The following is a 24155-nucleotide window of genomic DNA, read 5'->3' on the forward strand; positions in this document are numbered from 1 at the left end:
GAATGGCCTAGTCAAAGCCCAGATCTCAATCCAATTGAGAATCTGTGGTATCATTTAAAGATTGCTGTACACCAGCGGAACCCATCCAACCTGAAGGAGCTGGAGCAGTTTTGCCTTGAAGAATGGGCAAATATCCCAGTGGCTAGATGTGCCAAGCTTATAGAGACATACCCCAAGAGACTTGCAGCTGTAATTACTTCAAAAGGTGGCTCTACAAAGTACTGACTTTGGGGGGGGTGAATAGTTATGCACGCTCAAGTTCTCTGTTTTTTTGTCTTATTTCGAATCTTCAAAGTGGTAGGCATGTTGTGTAAATCAAATGATACAAACCCCCCCCAAAAAAATCTGGTTAATTCCAGGTTGTAAGGCAACAAAATAGGAAAAATGCCAAGGGGGGGTGAATACTTTCGCAAGCCACTGTATATCCCCCACCAGCAAACTTAAGTTAATAAGCTGTTTAAGTAGGCACAGGCTTGCTTGGACATGTATCCACTATGACATTTGTACAGGCCTATCACATTAGTTTACCCAGAGAAATACAATGAAAGAGTGTGTGTGTGTCTGTATGTATGTAGAGTCAATAAGGGGTGTAAAACAGGCATCCACGGTGTGACGGGAGCTCTCACCTCCCCATGTGTTGGCTGTCGGTAGGCCACTGGAGATGGGCAGTGCCTGCTGCTGAAACGCAGGCTGCAAGTCCAGCAGGTCGCTCGCCGCCTTGGAAGTGCTTGAGTGGGGAGGAGGAAGAGAAGTAGAAAAGACAAAAAGACACAGTCTCCCAAAAGCAAAACCCCAAACTCTACCGTAGCCTTTTCAAAAGGTTTTCATAACGCTCAAGGTAGAAGTTGTATCTAGCAGAGGATGGGGGGGGGGGGGAACTTTCTACCTATTCCTTACTCCCACCCCTCACCTACAAAAAAAAGGGTTAAAACAATCCCAAACATTTTAAGCACACACACTGAAGACAAACTCTGCAGTCATTTTTAAGCAGTCGAGTGGGAGAAACGGTGGTCTCTCTGAAAGTCACATGCAATCAATACCCTCTGTACAGCCAGAAAGGCTCCTTGAACAGCTACCATGATCTGCTTCTAACATGGGAATGCAATACGTTCTAGCCGTGCAGTTAAGCAACAGCACCCTTGCCATTCACCTTTACGTTGGAGCTACAATTGAATAATTCTTATTTTTAATGCTTACATTTATGCATGAGATTATTTTTGAGAAGTACATTGACATTCGTGCAGCTGTGGCACTACAGATGCGTTCCACTGGCATCAGTTTCATTAGGTGGGCAAAGGCACAGGAAGGAGTGTGTAAGAATAGATGGGCAGGCCTATTAATAGTGTTTGGCTCTATGGTTACATAGCACTGACTGTCTAGTCTGGCTTCTCTAGGAATAGGCCCTGAGCTACTGAGCAGTGGCTTGCTAGTGTGGAATGAGGGGGAGGTTTGCCCAGTCTAAATTCAACAACCTCAACCACTAGGCTATTATTAATTCCCCACTCAAAGATCTGAAACAACTGAATGGGTAAGCAAATGTAAACATAAGATACTATTCCCTATAGGGCTCTCGTCAAAGGTAGTGTACTTTATAGGGAATATGGTGCCATTTGGGACACAACCATAAACTCCACAAGGAGCTATGATTATATCAGTGCCTGGGCACTATGCATGTAACCTAGTATTTCGGCCAACTCCGCCACTTTTACATTAATGTGCGTGTGCGCTGGAATGTTGATGTGTACTTAACAGAATGTAATTACAATAGTAGACATGGGTACATAAAACCACTACAGATAACTGCCAAAATGAAGGAAACACCAACATAGTGTCTTAGTAGGGCGTTGGGCAACCACGAGCCAGTACAGCTTCAATGCACCTTGGCATAGATTCTACAAGTGTCTGGAACTTTATCGGAGGGATGCTACACCATTCTTCCAGGAGAAATTCCATCATTTGGGGTTTTGTTGATGGTGGTGGAAAACGCTGTCTCAGGCACCACTCCAGAATCTCCCATAAGAGTTCCATTGGGTTGAGATCTGGTGACTGAGACAGCCATGTGTGGCATGGATATGGCTAAGGGCTAGGATAGAATGGGTGCTCTCACCTGTTTGTGAAGCTGGGCGTGGAGAAGAGGTCGATGGCCGGTGCTGTGTTGATGGTCCCTCCGTCCATGGACACAGGGGAGGCAGCCGTGGTGACAGAGAAAGAAGGCCCCTTCTGGAGTTCCTTTAGACGATGCTCCTAAGTGGAACAGGACAAATTCAACAAAACCGAACACCCAGCCCTACCTACAGTATACTGGCCAGATCAATTAAAATACAAGCTCTGAAAATGTTAATTTTTAACTTAATTTAAATGGCGGTAGGGAGTCACTGGAATCATCAGGCAATGACTGATGACCTCATGAGAACAACCTATGAGCTAAAAAAAGATCCCAAAATGCTGAAAAGCCAGAACAGATTAAACCCAGTAGGGCAATAAGCAGAGAGAGCGAGGGCACTAGAAGGAAAATGTACCTTCAGCGCTTTTAGGCGAGCCTGCTCTTCCTCCAGAGCTGCCTGTTTTTCCCTCTCGTCCACTTTGGTGAAAGATATGCCCGTGTTGGCCAGAGAGGAGACGGCGTTGGAGAGTGTGCTAGCCCTTGATGGACAGAAAAAGAGGAAGAGAGAGAGAGACAGGGGTCAGTTAGTGGGGGGAAAATTGTCAAAAGTGCTGTGCTGGCATTAGCAGAGCTCTACAAGCTCAGTAATAGAAAGTGGTGCATATTTTTACAACTGCACTTTGATAGTTGAGGGCTACAATACTAAACAGGAGGTTGGCATAACATAGAAAGGATTTCTGCTTGAGTGGGATAGTTCCATTTTATAATACACTAAACAGAAAACCTGTATGAGCACTGATGGTCAGTGCACATAATTATAGTGCATTCAAAAGACACAAAAAAGAAACAAAAATCAAATGCCCCTGATATTATTAACAATATAGGACTTGCATAGATTGAAGATAAAAACACTGCAACTGTAGCTCCCGGTGCATTTGTCAATATTTTCAAGGAAACAACTGGCAAAACACAAATGAAAAGCATACATCGGACCACAGTAACAAAACATATTGTTGGGATTGCTGCCCACCAACAAACACGTCAGCTCCAACTCAAACCCACTTGCTAAATGTGGTGTCTGAGCAAACAGGCTTTGTCTGAGTGGACTGCATTGTACTGGCAGTTGGCAGTGAGCAAAGGGAAGGGAAAGGCCTACCTGCTGGCTGCTGTTGAATCTTTCACCTTCTTCCCTTCTAAAGAAGCCAAATGCTGCTCCAAGGCATCTAAGAGGCTACTGGGGGCCTATTATAATGGAAAGACACAGTGAGTTCAAAGTTTGGAGGAACATTTTTTAAAATCACAACCAGGTAACAGCAGACGGAAACACAAACAGTAAGCATGCTCAGCTATTTCACAATGCACACAAAGAGAACGTACTAGGCTTACAAAACACAGAAAGAGAGTGAGATACAGATACTTACACAAACTGTTATCTGAAGATGGAAAGTTAAGGAAAGATACAGAATATAAAGGTGGTAATTGTCAGAGATAATAAAATAGGTTTTGGGAGAAAAAAGGTACCTACTGTAACTAAAGGAATATCTATTTAAATCCAAAACCGTCCAAATACAAAGCAAAAATGAGGGACCTTGTAAAATACTGCTTGTCTTGGTAAAGCACCATCTGAACATGGTCATAAGAAAAGTAAAAACATAATGTTAAACATGTTATTCTATGATTAGATATGTAAGTGAGAGATATACAGGTAAATGCCAAAATAAAGGAAACCCTTGAGTAAATTATGTATACAAAGTATATTAAAAGCAGGTGCTTCCACACAGATGTGGTTCCTGAGTTAATTAAGCAATTAACAGTCCATGTATAAAAATGCCCAGTTGCCCATTATTTTGGCTACCATGGGGGGGGGGTTAAATCCTCTTAAATGTAACTAAATGTAATCTACGTAATCACCAAAAGTAATTATTTATCATGAGAGGGCCATAAACAATATCTAATAATGCTGCATACTCTAAGAAAGGTTACAATCTCACCTTTCTGGTAAAAATAGTTATAAATTGATGAGGTGTAGTCACTTTTGAGGACACAAGCTCAAGTAAACAGTACAAATATGATCAAATGACATTTTATATGACTTATTTCCTATTCAACAAAACTGTATGAATGATAATCAATTTATAAAACAACTAAGATTACACCTTCCTTATAACTGTAAAATACATTTGTATATTTCATGTTAGAGAAAATGTGTATATTTTCTAAAAGGTCTCTCTTGATCAAAACGTCTGCCCACATCGCTGTGAACGTCACAGAGCTCTAGCTTGCCTTCCTGAACTCGCTACGAACTCACCATTCATCTCATATTAATCTTGTCCATCTATGACAAACAAAGTGTTTGTTTAAAATCTATAAATCATTTTAGATTACTGGCTATAAAACCGATCTCTGAAGTCCAAAGAGCGAATGAAATGGTAGGAGGGACATCCTAGCTTCAAGTGGAGTCAGATTTCACATCCTGCTTCATACAGGCAGAATAGACATACTCCTGCGTCCGTGAGAATCAGGGCTACCACTCAATGCAAGCCGCTTCGTTCTTCGGTGTCCACAGATACATTTATCAGAGGAAATGTCGGTCGGAATCGGTACCAGAACCATGCAGGTCCCCTAAACAGGGGACTTTATATTGTTTTAGTTAAAGGGTGTGGCTACCGGAAATCCCCACAAGGATAGTAAAACAAGGAAAATTCTCCCTCCTGGGGACATTTCCCAGGTCCCCATGAGGACAAAGGCTATTTTAGGCTTAGAGGTTAGGTTTAGTGTTAGCAGTTAAGGTTAGAATTAGGGTAAGGTTTAGGGAAAATAGGAGTGTAAATACATTTTAGGTCCCCACAAGGATGGTAAAACATATGCTGTGTGTGTGTGTGTCAGTCACCAGGGCCCAGTTTTTGATCTGAATTGCACCTATCGGATAGGATTAAATGCATAGGAATAGAATGAATAGAGGGGACGAATCATTGTCTTAAATGGGGACTCCCGTTCTATTCATTCTATATCAATGCATTTAATCCGAGAGGCAAAATCCAGATAGATCATTTTTGAAAAACTGGGCCCAGAACTGGGCCCGAGACAGCGTTTTCCACCACCATCAACAAAACACCAAATGATAGAATTTCTTGTGGAAGAATGGCGTCGCATCCCTCCAATAGTTCCAGACACTTGTAGAATCTATGCCAAGGTGCATTGAAGCTGTTCTGCCAACCCGTGGTGGGCCCAACGCCCTATTAAGACACTATGTTGGCGTTTCCTTTATTTTGGCAGTTACCTATAGCTAACCCCATAGAAAATGTGGCCCTTCTTGAAAGGTGACATGTAATGGTATAATAGAATACCTTGGGTGTATTATTTACCTCCCACTCATTTCATCTCTGCTCTAGCCTACTCGGTATAGCCCTTGACAAAGGCAGATGTTGACACCTTTATGTGCTGTATGCCGTGCAAGGTCAGGGGAGAGTGAGGCCCTGTTCGAATGCAAATAAAGTGCACCCTTCCTTTCTCCCTGCCTTGATCACACGTCTTAGAAGTGATTGGATAGATGAGAGAAAGGTTATCAGCCCATTGCTATTGCTTTCACCAATCCAACCAAATCAGATCTGTGATTATTTGAAGGGAGGAAGGAAAGAAGCATTTTGAAAGTATTCGGACAGGGACTGAGTCTGGCATTTCCTCTATGACGGGGCTACATGCAGTGTTGGCCCAGCAAGCAATGCGTTATAGCTATAGCTGTGCATAGGTACAGAGCTGTGGAGCATTTTGGAAGGTCTGAAACTGCAGCAGGTAGCAGGGTGGTGAGAGAGGCCGGCAGCCAGCACACTGGGGGTGGGGGGGGGGGGCTACGGTAGGGTTGGGTAGAGGCTACGAACCCAGTTTAGGGGGTAGGGTTGGGTAGAGGCTACGAACCCAGTTTAGGGGGTAGGGTTGGGTAGAGGCTACGAACCCAGTTTAGGGGGTAGGGTTGGGTAGAGGCTACAAACCCAGTTTAGGGGGTAGGGTTGGGTAGAGGCTACGAACCCAGTTTAGGGGGTAGGGTTGGGTAGAGGCTACGAACCCAGTTTAGGGGGTAGGGTTGGGTAGAGGCAACGAACCCAGTTTAGGGGGTAGGGTTGGGTAGAGGCTACGAACCCAGTTTAGGGGGTAGGGTTGGGAATAGGATACGAACCCGGTTTAGGGGGTAGGGTTGGGAATAGGATACGAACCCGGTTTATGGGGTAGGGTTGGGAATAGGATACAAACCCAGTTTAGGGGGTAGGGTTGGGAATAGGATACGAACCCCGTTTAGGGGGTAGGGTTGGGAATAGGATACGAACCCGGTTTAGGGGGTAGGGTTGGGAATAGGATACGAACCCGGTTTAGGAGGTAGGGTTGGGAATAGGATACGAACCCAGTTTAGGGGGTAGGGTTGGGAATAGGATACGAACCCGGTTTAGGAGGTAGGGTTGGGAATAGGATACGAACCCAGTTTAGGGGGTAGGGTTGGGAATAGGATACGAAGGACAGAGTCAATCATGGACACTAGGCTATAAGTTCTCTCTAAGGGGTGGGTTTTGAATTAGATAACTGTGTCTGCATGTCATATGTGTGGGGGGAGTGCTTTCCAGAGCCTGTGTGCCAAGCAGCTGAAGGCCCTGGCACCTATGGGGGAGAGGCGGAATGTGGGGGTGACAACGAAACCAGCAGAGCGGAGGGAGGGGGCATAGGCTGGGAGAAGGTCAGAGAGTTAGGTGGGTGCCAGGTTGTGGAGGGCTTTGTAGGTGAGGAGGAGTATCTTAAAGTCAATACGGGATTGCACAGGGAGCCATTGTAGATTGTGGAGTATTGGTGTGATGTGTTCAGTTGATCTGGTGCGGGTGAGGATGCTGGCAGCAGAGTTTGCTTTTACCTTGCTTTTAGCATCTTACCTGGGAGAGGTCTGGGATGTCCCCTCGATCAATCCCTACTTGCTGAAAGGAAGAAGAGAGGAGGGTCAAGATGACATGGAGGTAAAAGTGAATGTAGGAGTAAAAAATTATCTTATCACACAGAAGTTTGCAAAGGAGGGATCTTACCTCTGCTACTTTGAGGAATTCAGAGATTCTTGTCATTCGAGTGAGGAATTTCTTGTAGACGTCAAGGCCCTCCTTGCATTGAGTTTTCTTCATGTCAAAGTACTTCTCTGAAATGAATAGACAGGAAAATTATAATGGAGCACTGGAACTGAAGCAAAATAGCAGTGATAAAAACTCTGGTATGAACAGACATTTTATAAAATCAGGATAAACTGTATCAAACAATTAAAACAGCCTTTACAAATTAATGGGAGAGAGGTTTAATTTTCTATAGTACAATTCCAGAAGTAACGGTTTTCTCAAATCAGAAACTTGGCAGTTAAATGTGGATGTCTGCAGGATGTATACAAACTCTCCAGAGGGGCTTGTAAACCTCTCACTGATGTTTGCTCATCTCCAATTTGATCCCCCCCACATTAGACATTATTTCCATTCCCAACAGACAAAAATCACACATGCACAGATATACAAAGTAGTTGAATTCAGACTGTGTGAAAGACAGCCAGCACAGAGTAGTTGAATTCAGACTGTGTGAAAGACAGCCAGCACAGAGTAGTTGAATTCAGACTGTGTGAAAGACCAGTCTCTCCACCAGCATTGGGCTCAATTTTATTTTAACACAGTCCCTTCAGGAAACGTATTTAATATGAATGAGAAGAATTGGAAACTAGATTTTTTGATGTGTTTCAGAAATCAAATAGAATGGCTCAGTTCAAAAAGGGAATTCACCCAACCCCTAACCTATATACACAGACCTTATGTCACCCAGCACAACTAGAACACTAGAGCAAAACAGAGTAGTAGCACTGCCCTTGGTCGGCCCCCGTTAAGTCAGCCTGGTAGCGTGGAGCAGCCTGATAGTGAGTGGTGGTAAACATTTGAGGCCAGGGATACAGTATGAACTCCGTAAGACAGGGTGCATCATCAAAGGTGTCTTTGCATTATCAAAGTGCTCAATGGTAACGATGATACGGCAATAAGGACTTGCTTTTGGCAGGAGAGAGCCGGAAGGCAGAAGCACTTACCCAGCAGGTTGATAATGCCTTCATTGTAGGCCGCAAACAGTCGAATGGAATCTTTGAACAGAAGCATGAAGGCCGCGTTGATCACTCCGTTGGTGAGCTCGTTGGCGTTGACCTGGAGATGGAGGGGGAATCCAAAGCACATTCATTTAATTGACAGTCAACCCATCGAGCACTCATTGGTCCGACTCACAGAGCTCCCAATCCACAGGACAGAGCTAAAAGATCGACTACTCAATCATCGACTATGTTTTTTGCAATACTTTGACATATGAGAGCTGAAGAGTTTTAGGCCATAGCAATACAACAATGTACAAAATGTCAAGCATTGAAAACTCACGTTGAAATCAAGTAGAGCATCCATCTGGTTTTGGACAATGGGTATGGTCTTCAGTAACTTCTCTGTGTTCATGGTTCTCATAACGCCATCCGCCCTTGTGTAAAGATAATTTTCCAATCATTAAGGGCCCAATACTAATGGCTTTGGACTGTCATGAATGTGTGTACTAAACTAAAGCACGCAATTTAAAAGAATGCACTTACAGATGCCAAATCAACCCCTAAACTATATGCACTTGTGGAAGAATAAGCAATATGCCAAAAAATATCCTAAACACTTCTCAGGACTCTACTGTACAGTATTTATACAATACGGAGGATGCTAGCTGAGCCTGATGCTATAAGGAAATGTGAATAGATAATTAAAGTCCTTACCCTCGTTTCACTTTTGTAAAGTCAAAAGCGACATGTCGATACGACACAGCCTTCTCATTCAGGTAGCGACTATACCTCCTTATGAACGTTGACATGTCATAGCCTGAAAAAGACAATAGGGGAATTACTCTTTGAGCATCAGGTGCATCTTGATCGTGATATACATCTCACGGTAGTTAACTGCCACATTACCATCTTTTCTAACAACAAGCATATACTCTTAACTTGTTATTAGGGAAAAGGGATGCATTTGAGCTTGAATAAGCGAAAGCACATTCTTCCATTGATTTAGGAAAGTCACAACTCCTGAGGTTTTGGTGGATTTATGTGCTACATGCCGTCGGACAAATATACAGGCAGACTTTAGGACACTTGAAGTGTGTGTTCCAGCGTTGCCATGATACCAATGTCATACTATCATGATACTTGTGAAAGCCTTACATGGAAAAAGAAAACTGACTGAATTGTATGGCCCTTTATTGAGGAAAACCTGTTTTATGTGAAATAGTGTGTGCAAAAGCTTGAAAAATAAACAAAATGGGACTCATAAGGCTGTCACGTTTATTTTCCAAGCTATTGAACATTCAGTCCGTTTCCTGATTTCTGATTTTTTTCGCAACTGCAATACTGAGTATTGTGACAACACTACTTACAACAAGATATGGAAATGACCATGAACTAGCATATATACTGTATGTATCGTAAATATAGTCTGTCCCATATTTCTCCTAAAGCAAAGGCCCAACAGGCTGTCGCCAACAGCTCACCATCTAGTGGATTTCTGTCATGAGCGCTATACTCCAACCTAAATCCAGTCATCAAATCAAATCAAATTGTATTGGCCACATGCGCCGAATACAACAGGTGCAGACATTACAGTGAAATGCTTACTTACAGCCCTTAACCAACAATGCATTTATTTTTAATAAAAAAGTAAAATAAAACAACAAAAAAGTGTTGAGAAAAAAAGAGCAGAAGTAAAATAAAATAACAGTAGGGAGGCTATATATACAGGGGGGTACCGGTGCAGAGTCAATGTGCGGGGGCACCGGTACCATCATCCTTAAACAAACTGACAGCTCCCTATTACCCTAATTTATAATTAACACAACTTGACAAAAGGCATATGGGTTATGATTAGGGGCGCTTACTTTACCATTACACTCCCACTTGAAAGTCCCACTGGTCTGGGCTTCCAAGCATCTTGTTAACATGGGAAACAACCTTCAGTAAATACATTCTGCTGGGCTTGATGTGAGCTGAGAGTCGGCCATGTTGCCATTTCATTGGGAATAGAGCGAGGGGGAAAAGGGCAGAACTGTCTAAAAGAACAGTTCTCTGCATCTCTCATAGTTTTGCAGGTCTCATTATATCTGAATGCCTTAAAAAAGGTGCTACACATAGGATGTTTATAGATTTTTTGCATTGTAATTTCAGAAACTGTCCATAATATATCTGGCGCTAATAGTGGAATGATATTGTTTCACACTATTACTTACCTGCCAGTGTTGTGATTGGCTGTGATCGATTTCTCCCGCCGGAGCGGCATCTGTTGTCAAACTGGGAAAGCTGTTCTGACTTTGTGGCTGTGTTATCTAGTGGGAATCGCTCAGTCATTCTACACTGTTCGCTCAAGTTCAGTTTATGTGAGAAAACAAGCACTGAATAGTTTAGGGAATCATTGTACCATCTAAAATCGCTGTGAAATATCTTTCAATTAACAACAAGTATCATTTTACAGCTGTTTGAAGCTGGTGGACTAAAACGAAAAGTTACTTTCGGTTTTGGTCCACCAGACTCAAACAGCTGTAAAAACTATATTTTCACTAGATAACACAGCCAAAGTCAGAACAGCTTTCCCAGTTTGACAACAGATGCAGCTCCAGTGGGAGAAATCAATAGGCAAATATCACAACACTGGCGGGTAAGTAATACTGTGAAACACTAGCATTCCACTATTAGCGGCAGATATATTATGGACATTTTCAGAAATTACAATGCAAAAATTCAAATGTGTAGCATCTTTAAGATACTGCCGCATTTCACCTCATACAGTTAAGACGATACTGAACCCATGATAAAATACAGAGTGCTACAGCAAAGTTTGTGCAGAGCTGACGTTACTCACCTTGTAGGCCACTTTTGTCCAAAAAGTTACTGAGGTTGAAAAGCGTATTCCTTGAAGCCATGTACTGAATAAATCTCTGCAACACAGAAACATGTGTGCAAACCTTCATAGATAGTCAATCTTTTGCATTCACCAACAGCAATACAAGACATAACTGCTTTTGAAAATGCATAGCAATGTTACATAAGAGAGCCTTCTCAAAAGAAGAAGTGTGATAAGATTACACAATTCTGTGGACTGGATATTGCTGACACTTTTCAAACCACTAGTTTTAAAAGGATTTCAAAATACCTTAACACCACACTATTAGTGTCACTTCTGACACTGATTTTAGTTATTTTTTATACGTAAAATCTTTCATGACATCATAATTAAGAGAGATAGGTATCACCAGGAGTAGAGCATGTTACAATGGTACAATTACAGTAAGTATGGCAAGATAGGGGTTGATTGGAATTCAGAGTCTGTGTCTTGCATGACATGCCTCTCTGATCACCAAGGCGTCAGATCCATTCTACATATGGCTCTGCTGGAAGTGTTGAGTTGCAGAGCTCCGGGTTGAAAAAAATCCCCAGGTACAGGATCAGATTCCTCTCCCCCAGTCCTAACCTTAACCATTCGTGTTAATGGCCCTAGATCAGAGTAGGGGCAGCTTCAGCCTACACAGTGGAGTTGCAGAAAGGTTTCGCTCACCTCGTTACCGTAGACCATGGTGTGGTGTGTGGTGGTGAGACACTTGAAGACCACCACCCAACTGGTGCTGGCCGTACGCTCAAACAACGTGTCTGCCAGCTGGGGGATGTTCACGTTCATCTCATTGGTGCAGTGGATCAAGTCTAGGGGAGAGAGTGGGGGAAAAAGTGGTCACTGTAGGGTCCTATTGGCATATTATTGTGTGTGTGTGTGTGTCTGATTGCTTGCGAGTGAGTGAATAAGCGTGGGCAAATGCTATTTTGAACAACCAGTTCCACAGAATCAAGGCGTTGTGGTGAGCTAATGACAAACTTCCTGGGACAGGCGCTCGTCACTTTGACCCACCAGTCCTTGTGGTGCTGTTGTTTGGCACAGCCCAGGATAGGTTGCACCCAGTGTTTATGTTCAGGCTGTTGTCACAAACGTCTGAGGATAGCACATGCATCCTGGGCATTATTTTGCCTTTGGTAGGGCTCCCATGCCATCTGGCCTGTAGTGAAAGCTGATGCCTTCTGGCACCTTTCCATCAGTGCCATGAGACTGTGCTCTCATGCCAGATCTCATCAGGTCATTCATGCACCCTCAAATACAGGCCTTACACACAAACACACACAGATTTCTCGCTCTCACTCACACAAACTGAAGATGGTGCGTCACTGAAAACGCAAGAGGAGATCTGCTGCTAGCACTGATAAGATTTCACCAATTATGTTAGTCATTTTAGCAGACACTCTTATCCAGAGCGACTTACAGTTAGTGAGTGCATACATTTTTCATACTGGCCCCCCATGGGAATCAAACCCACAACCCTGGCGTTGCAAGTGCCATGCTCTACCAACTGAGCAACCGTACTATGACAACAGTAGCTACACAAAAATATAATAACGCAACATGTAATGTGTGTTGGTCCCATGAGCTGAAATAAAAGAGTCCAGAAATATTCCATACGCACTAAAAGCTTATTTCTCTCATATTTTGTGCACATCCCTGTTAGTGAGCATTTCTCATTTGCCAAGATAATCCATCCACCTGACAGGTGTGGCATATCAATAAGCTGATTAAACAGCATGATCATTACACAGATGCACCTTGTGCTGGGGACAAAATGCCACTAAAATGTGCAGTTGTCACAACACAATGCCACAGATGTCTCAAGTTGATGGAGCGTGCAATTGGCATACTGACTGCAGGAATGTCCACCAGAGCTGTTGCCAGAGAATGTAATGTTAATTTCTCTACCATAAGCCTCCTCCAACGTCGTTTTAGAGAATTTGGCAGTACATCCAACTGGCCACACAACCGCAGACCACGTGTAACCATGCCAGCCCAGGACCTCCACATCCGGCCTCTTCACCTGCGGGATCGTCTTAGACCAGCCACCCGGACAGCTGATGAAACTGTGGGTTTGCACAACTGAAGAATTTCTGCACAGAAACTGTCCCAGGGAAGCTCATCTGCGTGCTCGTCATCCTCACCAGGGTCTTGACCAGAATGCAGTTCAGCGCCGTAACCGACTTCAGTGGGCAAATGCTCACCTTCGATGGCCACTGGCACGCTGGAGAAGTGTGCTCTTCACGGATGAATCCCGGTTTCAACTCTACCGGGCAGATGGCAGATAATCTGATGACACCATTTGTAACACAAGCACTTGAGTAGAGTTCAGCTTAGACGGCTGTCAGCCAGGACACAGAATAAAAGCCAACCGTCACACGCACTCTCTCTAGGTGCATTGTAAGTGCAAAAGGCTGATTATACAAGCACCAACCTATCTTACCTGTAAAATCCATTGAGACCCTGTACTCTGATTTTGAAGCAACCCATGTGACTTTAGGGGGCCGTTCCCGCAATACAATATTCAAAACAAATCACTTGCCAAACGGTTGCTTGGCAAATGATGTCTATAAATATTTTAGTGTAATTATTTGTCATACAAACCAAATCATTTTCAACAGATCAAACTAAATATCCATTAACTAAATCACAGAAAAAGACAGTAATAACTAGTCTGCATTTCACTGTAACCTAAAGTGCTGCTAGGTTTGTTGACTTATATATTTTTCCTTATAGTTATATCTAAGATTACACATTTCTGAAAATGGAACAATGCTACCTGCTCTCTGCTTGTGAAATGGGGGGTATTTGAATTATACTCGTCATCCTCCTTTCATATCGGTTTCAAAGCAAAAAAGCTATTGACTCAGCAGCAGCATGCTTTTCACTTCCTGGATTTTATGAGAGGAAACTGAATTGAAATGAATCCCAGCTCCGCAAGCACCTTATACAGGCATATAGCAGTCATATAGGCTGCTACAGAAGCCTAAAGAAAAGAGGTATGCGCTCAACACCTAGAGGTGCAGTCTAAAATAAAAAAAAGGGAAACTGAATGTGGTTGAATGCATGTCGCATCTCTCTCCAAATCTTCAGTAAACCTGCTATGTCTGACTGGCACATCCCTAAGGGTACTAGAGAGGAAACTGACCATCTATTCACAGGAAGTATTAAAAGCCTTAAAAATCTATTTAAGTGCAGAATTAATAAGATGTTAGTCAACCTGAGCATTGCACCTTGTGGTAGACAAAATACAGATGGTAATAAGAGTCTTGCATAGCTGCACACCATACTCTTGCGTTTGCTCTGCTAACATCTGGAGACACTACCGTCAGAAAGCAGCAGAGGAAGCAGACAAAAACTATAACCTACTAGAATGGCTTGGATTACACTTGGAACGACAGCCGATGCCTAAAGAAAACTACTAGTGAACATAGACTTTCCTTGTTTATCAACATTCTAATTAATGTAGCGTTTCTGAAACCCTTTGATTCTGACTCCCAACGTCTACCAAGGTATGGTTCTGGTAAAAATGTTTTTTTTTTAAGTGTTTAAATTACCCAAAATCTTTCTGATTTATAAACAGGTTGAATTGGGCAAAATGCCTGACACATTGGTTCAAAATGAGAGCCAGGCGGAGCAAAGACCAGCACGTTAACTTGCAGTTTCACGCCACAAAGCAAACCAAGACTAATTTGCATGTTCTCTCATCTGACCCATGTAGTCGGTCTGATTGTGAAACTTCCAAGAAATTTCACGCTTGAATTCAGAGCTTTTCTACGTGTACAGTAAGCACTGCAATCATGTACATAACGGTCACAAATCTTATGCAACAGATATAGGGTCTCTTGTGAGAGGAGTCGCTCTCACCAAAATAACACTGTTGGTCATTTGTCCATTATTTTAGTTACCCAACCAAGTTTAAACAACCGGTCTGTTTGTAAAACACCACCAGCCTGAAAATCCTAGAAGGCCTACAGATTCACTCTAATGCCAAATCATCATCATCATCACAATGAAACAGAGTACCGATAAGACAAGTCAGTCTTTGTGACTCACTATGGACCTGGTAGAATATGGGGCAAACCAGACTAAAATACCAAGACAATGGCAGCAAGTGCCATTTTAACAGTGTGCAAATTCAGCTTCTCACATCCGCACTGATTTTGGCAAGGATGTCAGCTGAAATTGCAAAGGTCTCGAATCCAAAGCATGAAAAAAGGAAGTGAGCGCAAAGAACAAGCTGGTGGGAATCAGACAGGGCTCTATTCTGAATACTTTGTGGTTTGGGAGGGTTGTGTGGAAAGTTTAAAAATGAAAAGCATGACAAAAGGATTCCAGTAATGACAAACCACGTTATTTTGGATAGAGAGACTGCATTGCCAATGTCTGCAAAAGAAGAGCCTGCATCAGCAGCTGTAGCCACGTCAAGTCATAATCAAAACATATGCAATAAAAGTGAAAATGATTACTAAACCTTCCTATCAAATAAAAGCTAGGTCACTTTCATAAGCTACTGTATATAATTTATTTGCAATCAATTTATAAAATATTATAATACATGTTAACATTAATACATGTGATTCATGAGTCCAGATTTAGTGTGATAACATTAAGTGCTATGAAATGCTCATGCGGTGGTTGACCTGGACTTCCCGTTGAAAGTGTTTTATCCCCACCCACCATTTTCTCAGCCATTGAGTCCACACACATTTATTCCAATTGCAAGGGTCAAGGGCTTGTACATAGGTCAACCGTACTGTAGATTAGGGTATTTAATAGCCATTACATGCTAGTGATGACATGGCCAAGGAACCTGACATGAATTTAAAGCATTATCATTAACTAAACATAGTCCAATAAAAAGTAGAAGACCCCATGAGGAACTCTGGACAAGTAAGCAATGATTGGAATGCAATGGCCGAGGCATTTCCCTCGCATTCCCTTGAGAGCTCCTTAATTAACGCACCAGATTTCAAGGCCCAAACATGCAAGGAACAGACTGATGGCTTCGGCAAACAGTTCCAATAGGCTCAGCAGAACACAAGGTGTACAGGGGGAAGATTATAATAATGAAGTCCGTTTTTTCCACTTATTGGAAATATTAGGTAGCATTAATTACCCCAAAACACTTCCTGCCTCCGGCAGAACCCAAATCTAGCCTATAAGTACATATGTTTGACATAAAAAATACATGAAGTACTCGTTATGAGCATTGCCAATGACACTATTCATTTTGAAGAGACAGATGCCACCCATAAACATGAGCTTGGAGGCCACCATAGTGAAGCTATAGGCCTAAAAGGGTTCAACATCTAAATAAAGAGTAATTTGTGGTACAACTAATTGCTTGTCGACGACTGAATTACAAAAACTAGGCTTGAGTTTGAAGAACATGTTGCCAGAAGTGGATTTATTTTGGTTGGGAATGTAGACAAGTTAATTTAGCAAGTTTAGTTGAATCGTTTTGTGGAGGACATTTTCAAATTACACAACTGCACTTACTTGAAATTTGTCAAATCGTCACAGCACTCTATTCAAATGGTGTGTGGGGAGACAGAGTGGACAGACAATACGCTTTCATTATCAATGACAGGAAGTCGATCAAAAGGGTATTAGTCTTTTCCTACCCTCCCAAACGATCAGCTCCCTGACATTTTGGGAATATCTCTCTCCATCTCAACATCCTGCCCGGCTGTTGACACACAGGAAGTGAGTTTATTTCCGAAGCCAGCTAGTTCACCCTAAACCAGTGGTGTAGTGGAGGGTAAAGAACACAACCGATGTTTATGTACCTTTTTTAGTTTACACATCCATTGCGGAAATATGCATTGAAAATGTTGGGTGTTACTTTATTCACCGCAAACGGCGATCAGTGTTTACCCACAAATAATTGTTTTGCACTACCCTAAACATGGCATTGATGTAGCATACAGCTTTGAATCAAGGCTCTGCCTCCTCCAGTAAATCTATTTTAAGCAGAACAGCAGCAGTAACACTATAGTCAATTCAATCAATTTATTTTCAGAGGATATATCTCCCCATTTTAGAATTTTCATTTCAATTAATTTTCTGAATTGTAGAGGAATATGTTCCAGGGGAGTACAATTAGGTTAGTTCACTACGTGATCTTGCAGTGGACAGATGTGCGGGATGATTACAGTGCATTGAAAAATTCTCAGCTAGAGTACTCTGTGGCTCTTTCAAGGTCTGCATTTGCCTCAGTGGCATTCGTAACCAGTTTCCTGTTTTCCTCTATATTAGGGACCAGCTCTATACAGCATCTGGGTGATATGATAAAATATATTTTTTATAGAGTTGACCATGCTAAAAGTGTTCAGTTATAGCAAAACAGGTACAGTGAGTCAATCTTTAAGAATCTTGCCAAAGATCCTGAACAGAAGACAAACTACCCACTTCACTTCATTGTAGACAAGTGGCTACTGAGGTTTATCTATGATATGGGCCAATAGAGATACATTGCATGGATGGTAAAATCAAGCTCGGAATATGGAGGTTAAAGAATGAATGTTTGATGGTAGTGCCCAGTTTGCAGCTTTGGATCATGATATTGAATCTCAAAGGCTTTTCAGAGTTACAGTGGGCTCCATTTAGTGGGGCCGACGGCGTCAGCACTCTTTTTGAGGGACTGTCATTCGATGCCTGCGGTCACATGCTGAGTGGGCTGCGTTCTGCAGGGTAGATGGGGGGGGGGTTTAAGGGTGGACTTGTGGCAGAGCCTCTCATGCTGCATGTGTTAGCGTGTCCTCTGGCCTGACCCAACAGACTGCTACCTCGGTGGTTACAGGGCAGAGCGGTAGGCATTAGGCAACCCTGGTGCTGGTGTGCTGCAGGTATGCATACATTGCACACACACTGTAGACTGAACTCATGTGCTCAAAACACTTTAGCTATACTAGGGACTCACAGCTTATCATGTACCCTTGTTTTCTTAATTGATTGAACTTCAGTCAGACTGGCACACTGCTATATTCAAGAAAGGAAAAACTAAATTTTCACCTAAATGTGGATTTAAGGACTAGAATGTATATACATTACTATAACTAATCTTCCATGAATAGCTTTTAACAGGAACATTTGTTTTTGATAGTTCCTCTGAGTGAACCAGGTAAAAAATAAAATAATGACAGGTGAGGGATGAGAAGGATCATTCACAAGTGTATCAATAGATGTCAATTATGCTTGCAGGCCCTTAGTAAGGGTGAGGCCTTCAGAGTAACATAAGGCCTTATTAAATAACTTCATGTAGGCTATACAGGCTAGTTGATAGATAGGCCTTTGTTAAGCAGGTTGTATGCAACAAGGAAGAAACAGCAGTATCATATCATTTAATTATTTTACATTGAAATAATTCAAGCTATAGGCTTAGGCAACCTAGTGGGATCTAAAACCCCACTAACACACTGTGCGGTCTACATAGGTTAAGAAAAGAAGAAAAAAAAAAGCAGCAACCAAGAGTAGGTTCACATTCAGTGCTTCAGAGGGCAATTCATACACACAATGAAGGCTCACCATCTATAAAACAAGCAAAATAAATGGTGTCTTCATGGCATGGTCTCTGGGCCTTTACTAGTCCTGTATTAGCGGACCGATATAGCAGTCTGTAGCGGCTTCCCACGGCTATGCTTCATGGCACGTTTACACTGTTATTATTACCATAGCTAAATAAAATAAAAAAGGAGTGCCCAATTCAACCAATCCCATCAGAAACAATCCTCCTTGTGCTTTAGAAGTCCACATTTTGAGTCGATGTAGGCTTACTCATCATGCAATGTTAAAACTCAAAATGCATAGAATTCAAACGTGCTTCCTTGCTCAGCAAGGAGAATATTATGGTCACCAGTTTGATTGCATATGGTTGTCTCCATTTCAAATACAGACCGCAAACAAGAAAGGAGCTCTGGGGCACTCCACTTCAGGGTTCCACTCCACACACTGCTGAGGTTTGAAATCTACGTGGATCATGCCCCTTACCCTCAGCAGATTCTAGGGAGCATCATGTTGCAGGATTGACTCACGAGTCAAGCTCCCAGAATAAGCTTGGATCCTATAGAACACGCTTGCTCAGTAATCAGTATTACCACATGCACAGAGAGGAGAGAAGTCCTCACAACTTCACATTGTACTAAAATGACCTTTTACATATTTGGTTAATTATCCAACGGAAACCCACTCCTACTCAGGGCCTTAAGTAGGAGGTGGTTGAGTGTTCAAGTGACATAATACCTTGTCCCATGCAGCTAACCTCTATTGTCATGCAAATAGGTCCAGGAACCGAAACAAGTGTTTTGTACAATACAATACAGATATTGTAGGCTTAAATCATTTCAAAGTAACAAGATAAGGTAAACTCATGCTTCCTAGTTTCAGTCTCGCTAACACACCCAGTATTCTGGACAACCTTTTTTATTTAAGTAGCTACAATAAAGATTTCAGAATACAACATTTCAAAGTAAATTCCTTCTGGAAATAAACAAGCTTTAACTCTCATCATCATGTTTGTCCAATTGTAAAGAACTTGGCAAAAACACAAAGGCTTCAATCAAAAGGGAACAATTCCAAATGGAATTCCAGGCATGATGACTCATTGAAGGAAGGTGACGTTATAGTCAAGTACAAAGGTCCTCATAACAGACGTTTCTTTTTTTAACTTTATTTTTCACCAAATGTAGCCATCGTGTCAGGTGATGTGGGAAGTTGGGAATCATACCTTCTTTACCTCATTATGATCACACATCCTGTTCTGGGAAACAAAACAAGTTAAGTGCCACAATGACAAAATAAATGTTCCATTTACAGTGCTTGAAAAGTCCCTAAAGCATCAAATAGACTACACTTGCGATTAACCCTTGCACTTTGGGATGGACAGAAATGGGTTCACGTAACAGCAATTAAACCATAAAATCCCTAACATGCAATAAAAGTGCAGTCTTTTCCCGCTCTATAAATAGATGCATGCAATATTGAGTTGGGTAAGTTACACTGATTACAACAAACTGGAAACTAAAGTGATAGGCTATAGCTTGTCTATATTTCTAAAATGGCAGGAGCCGTCATCTTGGAGTAGATTTTGCACCTGCTCTTAACCATAGCAGACCAGCAAACAAGAGCAGGCTCATAGCGTGGAAAAGACAACAGTTTGACCTTTGGCCATTTTTTTCCGCTCTGGTAACTAAAGAATGCGGACACTGGCCGGAAACCCAACCCAAATCAAAGGAGCTAAGAGAAGGGGGCCATATCTTGCGTACAAATCAGACAGGAGGGGAGCTAGACACGCCACTGCTAATTCGGTCTGAGGAAACGCCAACTCCAAGTGCTGCCGGCCCTCCTGAAGTACCTCCAACCTTTGTCACATTCCTGCTCCGCTCCTGCCAGCCCCAGACTACAAAAGGAGCCTTGAGAGGCCCTCCCCAGCAGCCTTCTTATGAAGTTGAAGCCAATCAAGAAGCCTTCTAGGGACAGGAGTCAGTGAGGTATGGCCTCTCTACTCACTCTTTCAGTTTTGAGTTTCAGACATGCCCTCCAAAACCCCCATCAAATACCACACATGACATTTCTTATTACGGAGCCAATGCTAAAAATAGTGCCCAACAGGAAATTGGTTTCACTGTCTAGTCACCGAAACATATGCAAATAAGCAGCATGGTGTGAACAGCTCTTGATGTGGTGATGCCTGCTGTCAATCTGCTTCAGCACTGATGCTAGGGTGCTGAGAATGACCCAGAAATAAAACCCATTGAGTGGGAGTAACCCGACACGGCAAGGGCAAACACCAGGAAGAGACTAGATGAAAAACCAACCTAGACTGGGCCTGAACAAATTTTACACCCACCATAAATCAGGATACAGCCGAAAAGGGTCATGCTAATGCCAACTTAAAACCTGTTCAGTCATCAAGAAGGCTGGCTATTGTAATTGCAAATAGTCACTGTAATGGAAAATGGTTCCACTGGTGACTAAATAGGTTGGCCATAAATACTTGATACCTCCAGTTTTTCATGAACAAGACTTGGTGCACTCTTATGTAGGTGTTATTTTTGTGCGTTAACATGCAATGACACAATTTCAGTTTGTTGGAAATGAAAAGGTTTAACCACTGCTAATGTATTTTTTAATGAGACCTGCTTGTGCCTCTCTTTCACCAGCCAGTCTGTGCAACATTACAAGTGGTCGTTTTCTCATGAACTAGTTCTCCTTGAAAAAGACTTAACACATAGATCTGCAACATATAACAGCAACAGCCCGCCAACCCACCAATTTTCCAGGTATCCCCCGAAAACACAGACAAGAACCTAGGCATGTCTGCGAAGCTTCAGTGGTGTGTTGAGGTCGCTATTGTTTTACCCCAGTAAAAAATGTGGCCAGGTTGAGGATCTTTAAGATTAAGATCACTATATTTGTCAATGGCGAAGGTACATAGATGTCGGAATTCAGATATGACGTGATTGTTTTAGCACAATCCACAGAATTTTGGCGCTACGGCGTGGTTCAATGCACCAATATATCGGCACAATCAACTTTACAGTTTTTCAAATTGCCAGCGTCTTGTAGCGCAAATTAGGATCATGTATACTGTGCGAATGACAATACAAAAAATAAAAAAAATAAGTGTTAGAGAGCGCAAAGTACAATACGGCAAACTTAGCAAACAAGGCAATTCTGGTAAGTGCATGGAGACCGCCACTGTGCATTAGAGTCATCCCAAGTCATAAGACCCTGCTTTCGAATCCTGGTCTGGAGGTGGGTCTGACCTTGGTTTTATCTGGGTCTGTTTTGGTGAACCCTGGATTTATGGGGCGGCAGGTAGCCTAGCAGTTAGAGAGGCAAGCCAGCAACCAGAGGGTTGCAAGTTGAAATCCTGGGTCTGACAGGAAAAATCTGACAGGAAGTGAGCTGACAACTCAAGGGTTTCTGGTATCAAATCCTAGATGCTGTTCTGAGGGCAAATGGGGGTGCAACTCAATATTAGGTAGGTGTTCCTGTTTTGTACACTCAGTTTATACATTACATTTGGAAAGCATTCAGACCCCTTCCCTTTTTCCACATTTTGTTACAGCCTTATTCTAAAATTGATTAAAATTCTAAAAACTTGTTTTTGCTTTGTCATTATGGGGTATCGTGTGTAGATTGATGAGGGGAAAAAACAATTTAATCAATTTTAGAATAAGGTTGTAACGTAACAAAATGTGGAAAAGGTCAAGGGGTCTGAATACTTTCCGAATGCACTGTATATGCGTGTCTTTTGGATAAAGCGTAAGTCCAATTTTGGTGGACCTTGTATACAGAAGGAAGAACCGGGAAAAGCTGGGTAGGTAGCCTGTTGTATTAGGGACTTTAAATTGAGCAAAACATCACTGCTGTACTCTGAGTACACGCTGATGACATGCTTCAATAGAAAATATTTATATTGAGAAAGCACTTCCATACCTTTATGTAGATCGTTCACCTACACATACAGTTGAAGTTGGAAGTTTACATACACCTTAACCAAATACATTTAAACTCAGTTTTTCACAATTCCTGACATTTAATCCTAGTAACAATTCCCTGTCTTAGGTCAGTTAGGATCACCACTTTATTTTAAGAATGTCTGAATTATAGTAGAGAATGATTTCTTTCAGCTTTTATTTATTTCATCACATTCCCAGTGGGTCAGAAGTTTACATACACTCAATTAGTATTTGGTAGCATTGCCTTTAAATATTTTAACTTGGGTCAAACGTTTTGGGTAGCCTTCCACAAGCTTCCCACAATAAGTTGGGTGAATTTTGGCCCATTCCTCCTGACAGAGCTGGTGTAACGGAGTAGGTTTGTAGGCCTCCTTGCTCGCACACACTTTTTCAGTTCTGCCCACAAATGTTCTATAGGACTGAGGTCAGGGCTTTGTGATGGCCACTACAGTACCTTGACTTTGTTGTCCTTAAGCAATAACTTTGGAAGTATGCTTGGGGTCATTGTCTATTTGGAAGACCCATTTGCGACCAAGCTTTAACTTCCTGACTGATGTCTTGAGATGTTGCTTCAATATATCCACATCATTTTCCTTCCTCATGATGCCATCTATTTTGTGAAGTGCACCAGTCCCTCCTGCAGCAAAGCACGCCCTCAGCATGATGCTTCCACCCCCGTGCTTCACGGTTGGGAAGGTGTTTTTCGGCTTGCAACCCTTCCACTTTTTCCTCCAAACATAACGATGGTCATTATGGCCAAACAGTTCTATTTTTGTTTCATCAGACCAGAGGACATTTCTCCAAAAAGTAAGATCTTTGTCCCCATGTGCAGTTGCAAACCATAGTCAGGCTTTTTTATGGCAGTTTGAAGCAGTGGCTTCTTCCTTGCTGAGCGGCCATTCAGGTTGTTGATATAAGACTTGTTTTACTGTGGATATAGATACTTTTGTACAGGTTTCCTCCAGCATCTTCACAAGCTCCTTTGCTGTTGTTCTGTGATTGATTTGCACTTTTCGCACCAAAGTACGTTCATTTCTAGGAGACAGAACGCGTCTCCTTCCTGAGCGGTATGACGGCTGCGTGGTCCCATGGTGTTTATACTTGCGTACTATTGTTTGTACAGATGAACGTGGTACCTTCAGGCGTTTGGAAGTTGCTCCCAAGGATGAACCAGACTTGTGGAGGTCTACCATTTTTTTCTGAAGTCTTAGCTGATTTCTTTAGATTTTCCCATGATGTCAAGCAAAGAGGCACTGAGTTTGAAGTTAGGCCTTGAAATACATCCACAGGTACACCTCCAATTGACTCAAGTGATGTCAATTAGCCTATCAGAAGCTTCTAAAGCCATGACATTATTTTCTGGAATTTTCCAAGCTGTTTAAAGGCACAGTCAACTTTGTGTATGTAAACTTCTGACCCACTGGAATTGTGATACAGTGAATTAAGTGAAATAATCCGTCTGTAAACAATTGTTGGAAAAATTACTTGTGTCATGCACAAAGTAGATGTCCTAACCGACTTGCCAAAACTATAGTTTGTTAACAAGAAATGTGTGGAGTGGTTGAAAAAACGAGTTTTAATGACTCCAACCTAAGTGTATATAAACTTCCGACTTAAACTGTACATTGCTCATCA

General features: G+C 42.2%; 1 protein-coding gene across 18 annotated transcripts in view; it reads right to left on the bottom strand.

Moving 5' to 3' along the window:
- The window catches only part of picalma (phosphatidylinositol binding clathrin assembly protein a), a 54751-nt gene that overhangs the window by 28771 nt on the left and 1825 nt on the right, over nt 1-24155 (bottom strand). For 11 of the 18 annotated variants that reach the window (XM_041886470.2, XM_041886480.2, XM_041886479.2 and 8 more), the window contains 12 exons: nt 11722-11864; nt 11029-11104; nt 8901-9003; nt 8527-8620; nt 8190-8301; nt 7165-7271; nt 7018-7059; nt 3526-3537; nt 3261-3346; nt 2520-2643; nt 2108-2244; nt 627-727 (listed from right to left, as the gene is read on the bottom strand). In XM_041886470.2, the coding sequence (XP_041742404.1) occupies nt 627-727; nt 2108-2244; nt 2520-2643; nt 3261-3346; nt 3526-3537; nt 7018-7059; nt 7165-7271; nt 8190-8301; nt 8527-8620; nt 8901-9003; nt 11029-11104; nt 11722-11864 (1137 nt within the window). The remainder of the gene's footprint in view (nt 1-626; nt 728-2107; nt 2245-2519; nt 2644-3260; nt 3347-3525; nt 3538-7017; nt 7060-7164; nt 7272-8189; nt 8302-8526; nt 8621-8900; nt 9004-11028; nt 11105-11721; nt 11865-24155) is intronic. The other 7 variants (XM_041886482.2, XM_041886487.2, XM_041886481.2 and 4 more) reach the window with 1 other exon arrangement.

The sequence above is a fragment of the Coregonus clupeaformis genome, unplaced genomic scaffold, assembly GCF_020615455.1.
Source record: "Coregonus clupeaformis isolate EN_2021a unplaced genomic scaffold, ASM2061545v1 scaf0088, whole genome shotgun sequence".
Taxonomy (NCBI): Eukaryota; Metazoa; Chordata; class Actinopteri; order Salmoniformes; family Salmonidae; genus Coregonus; species Coregonus clupeaformis.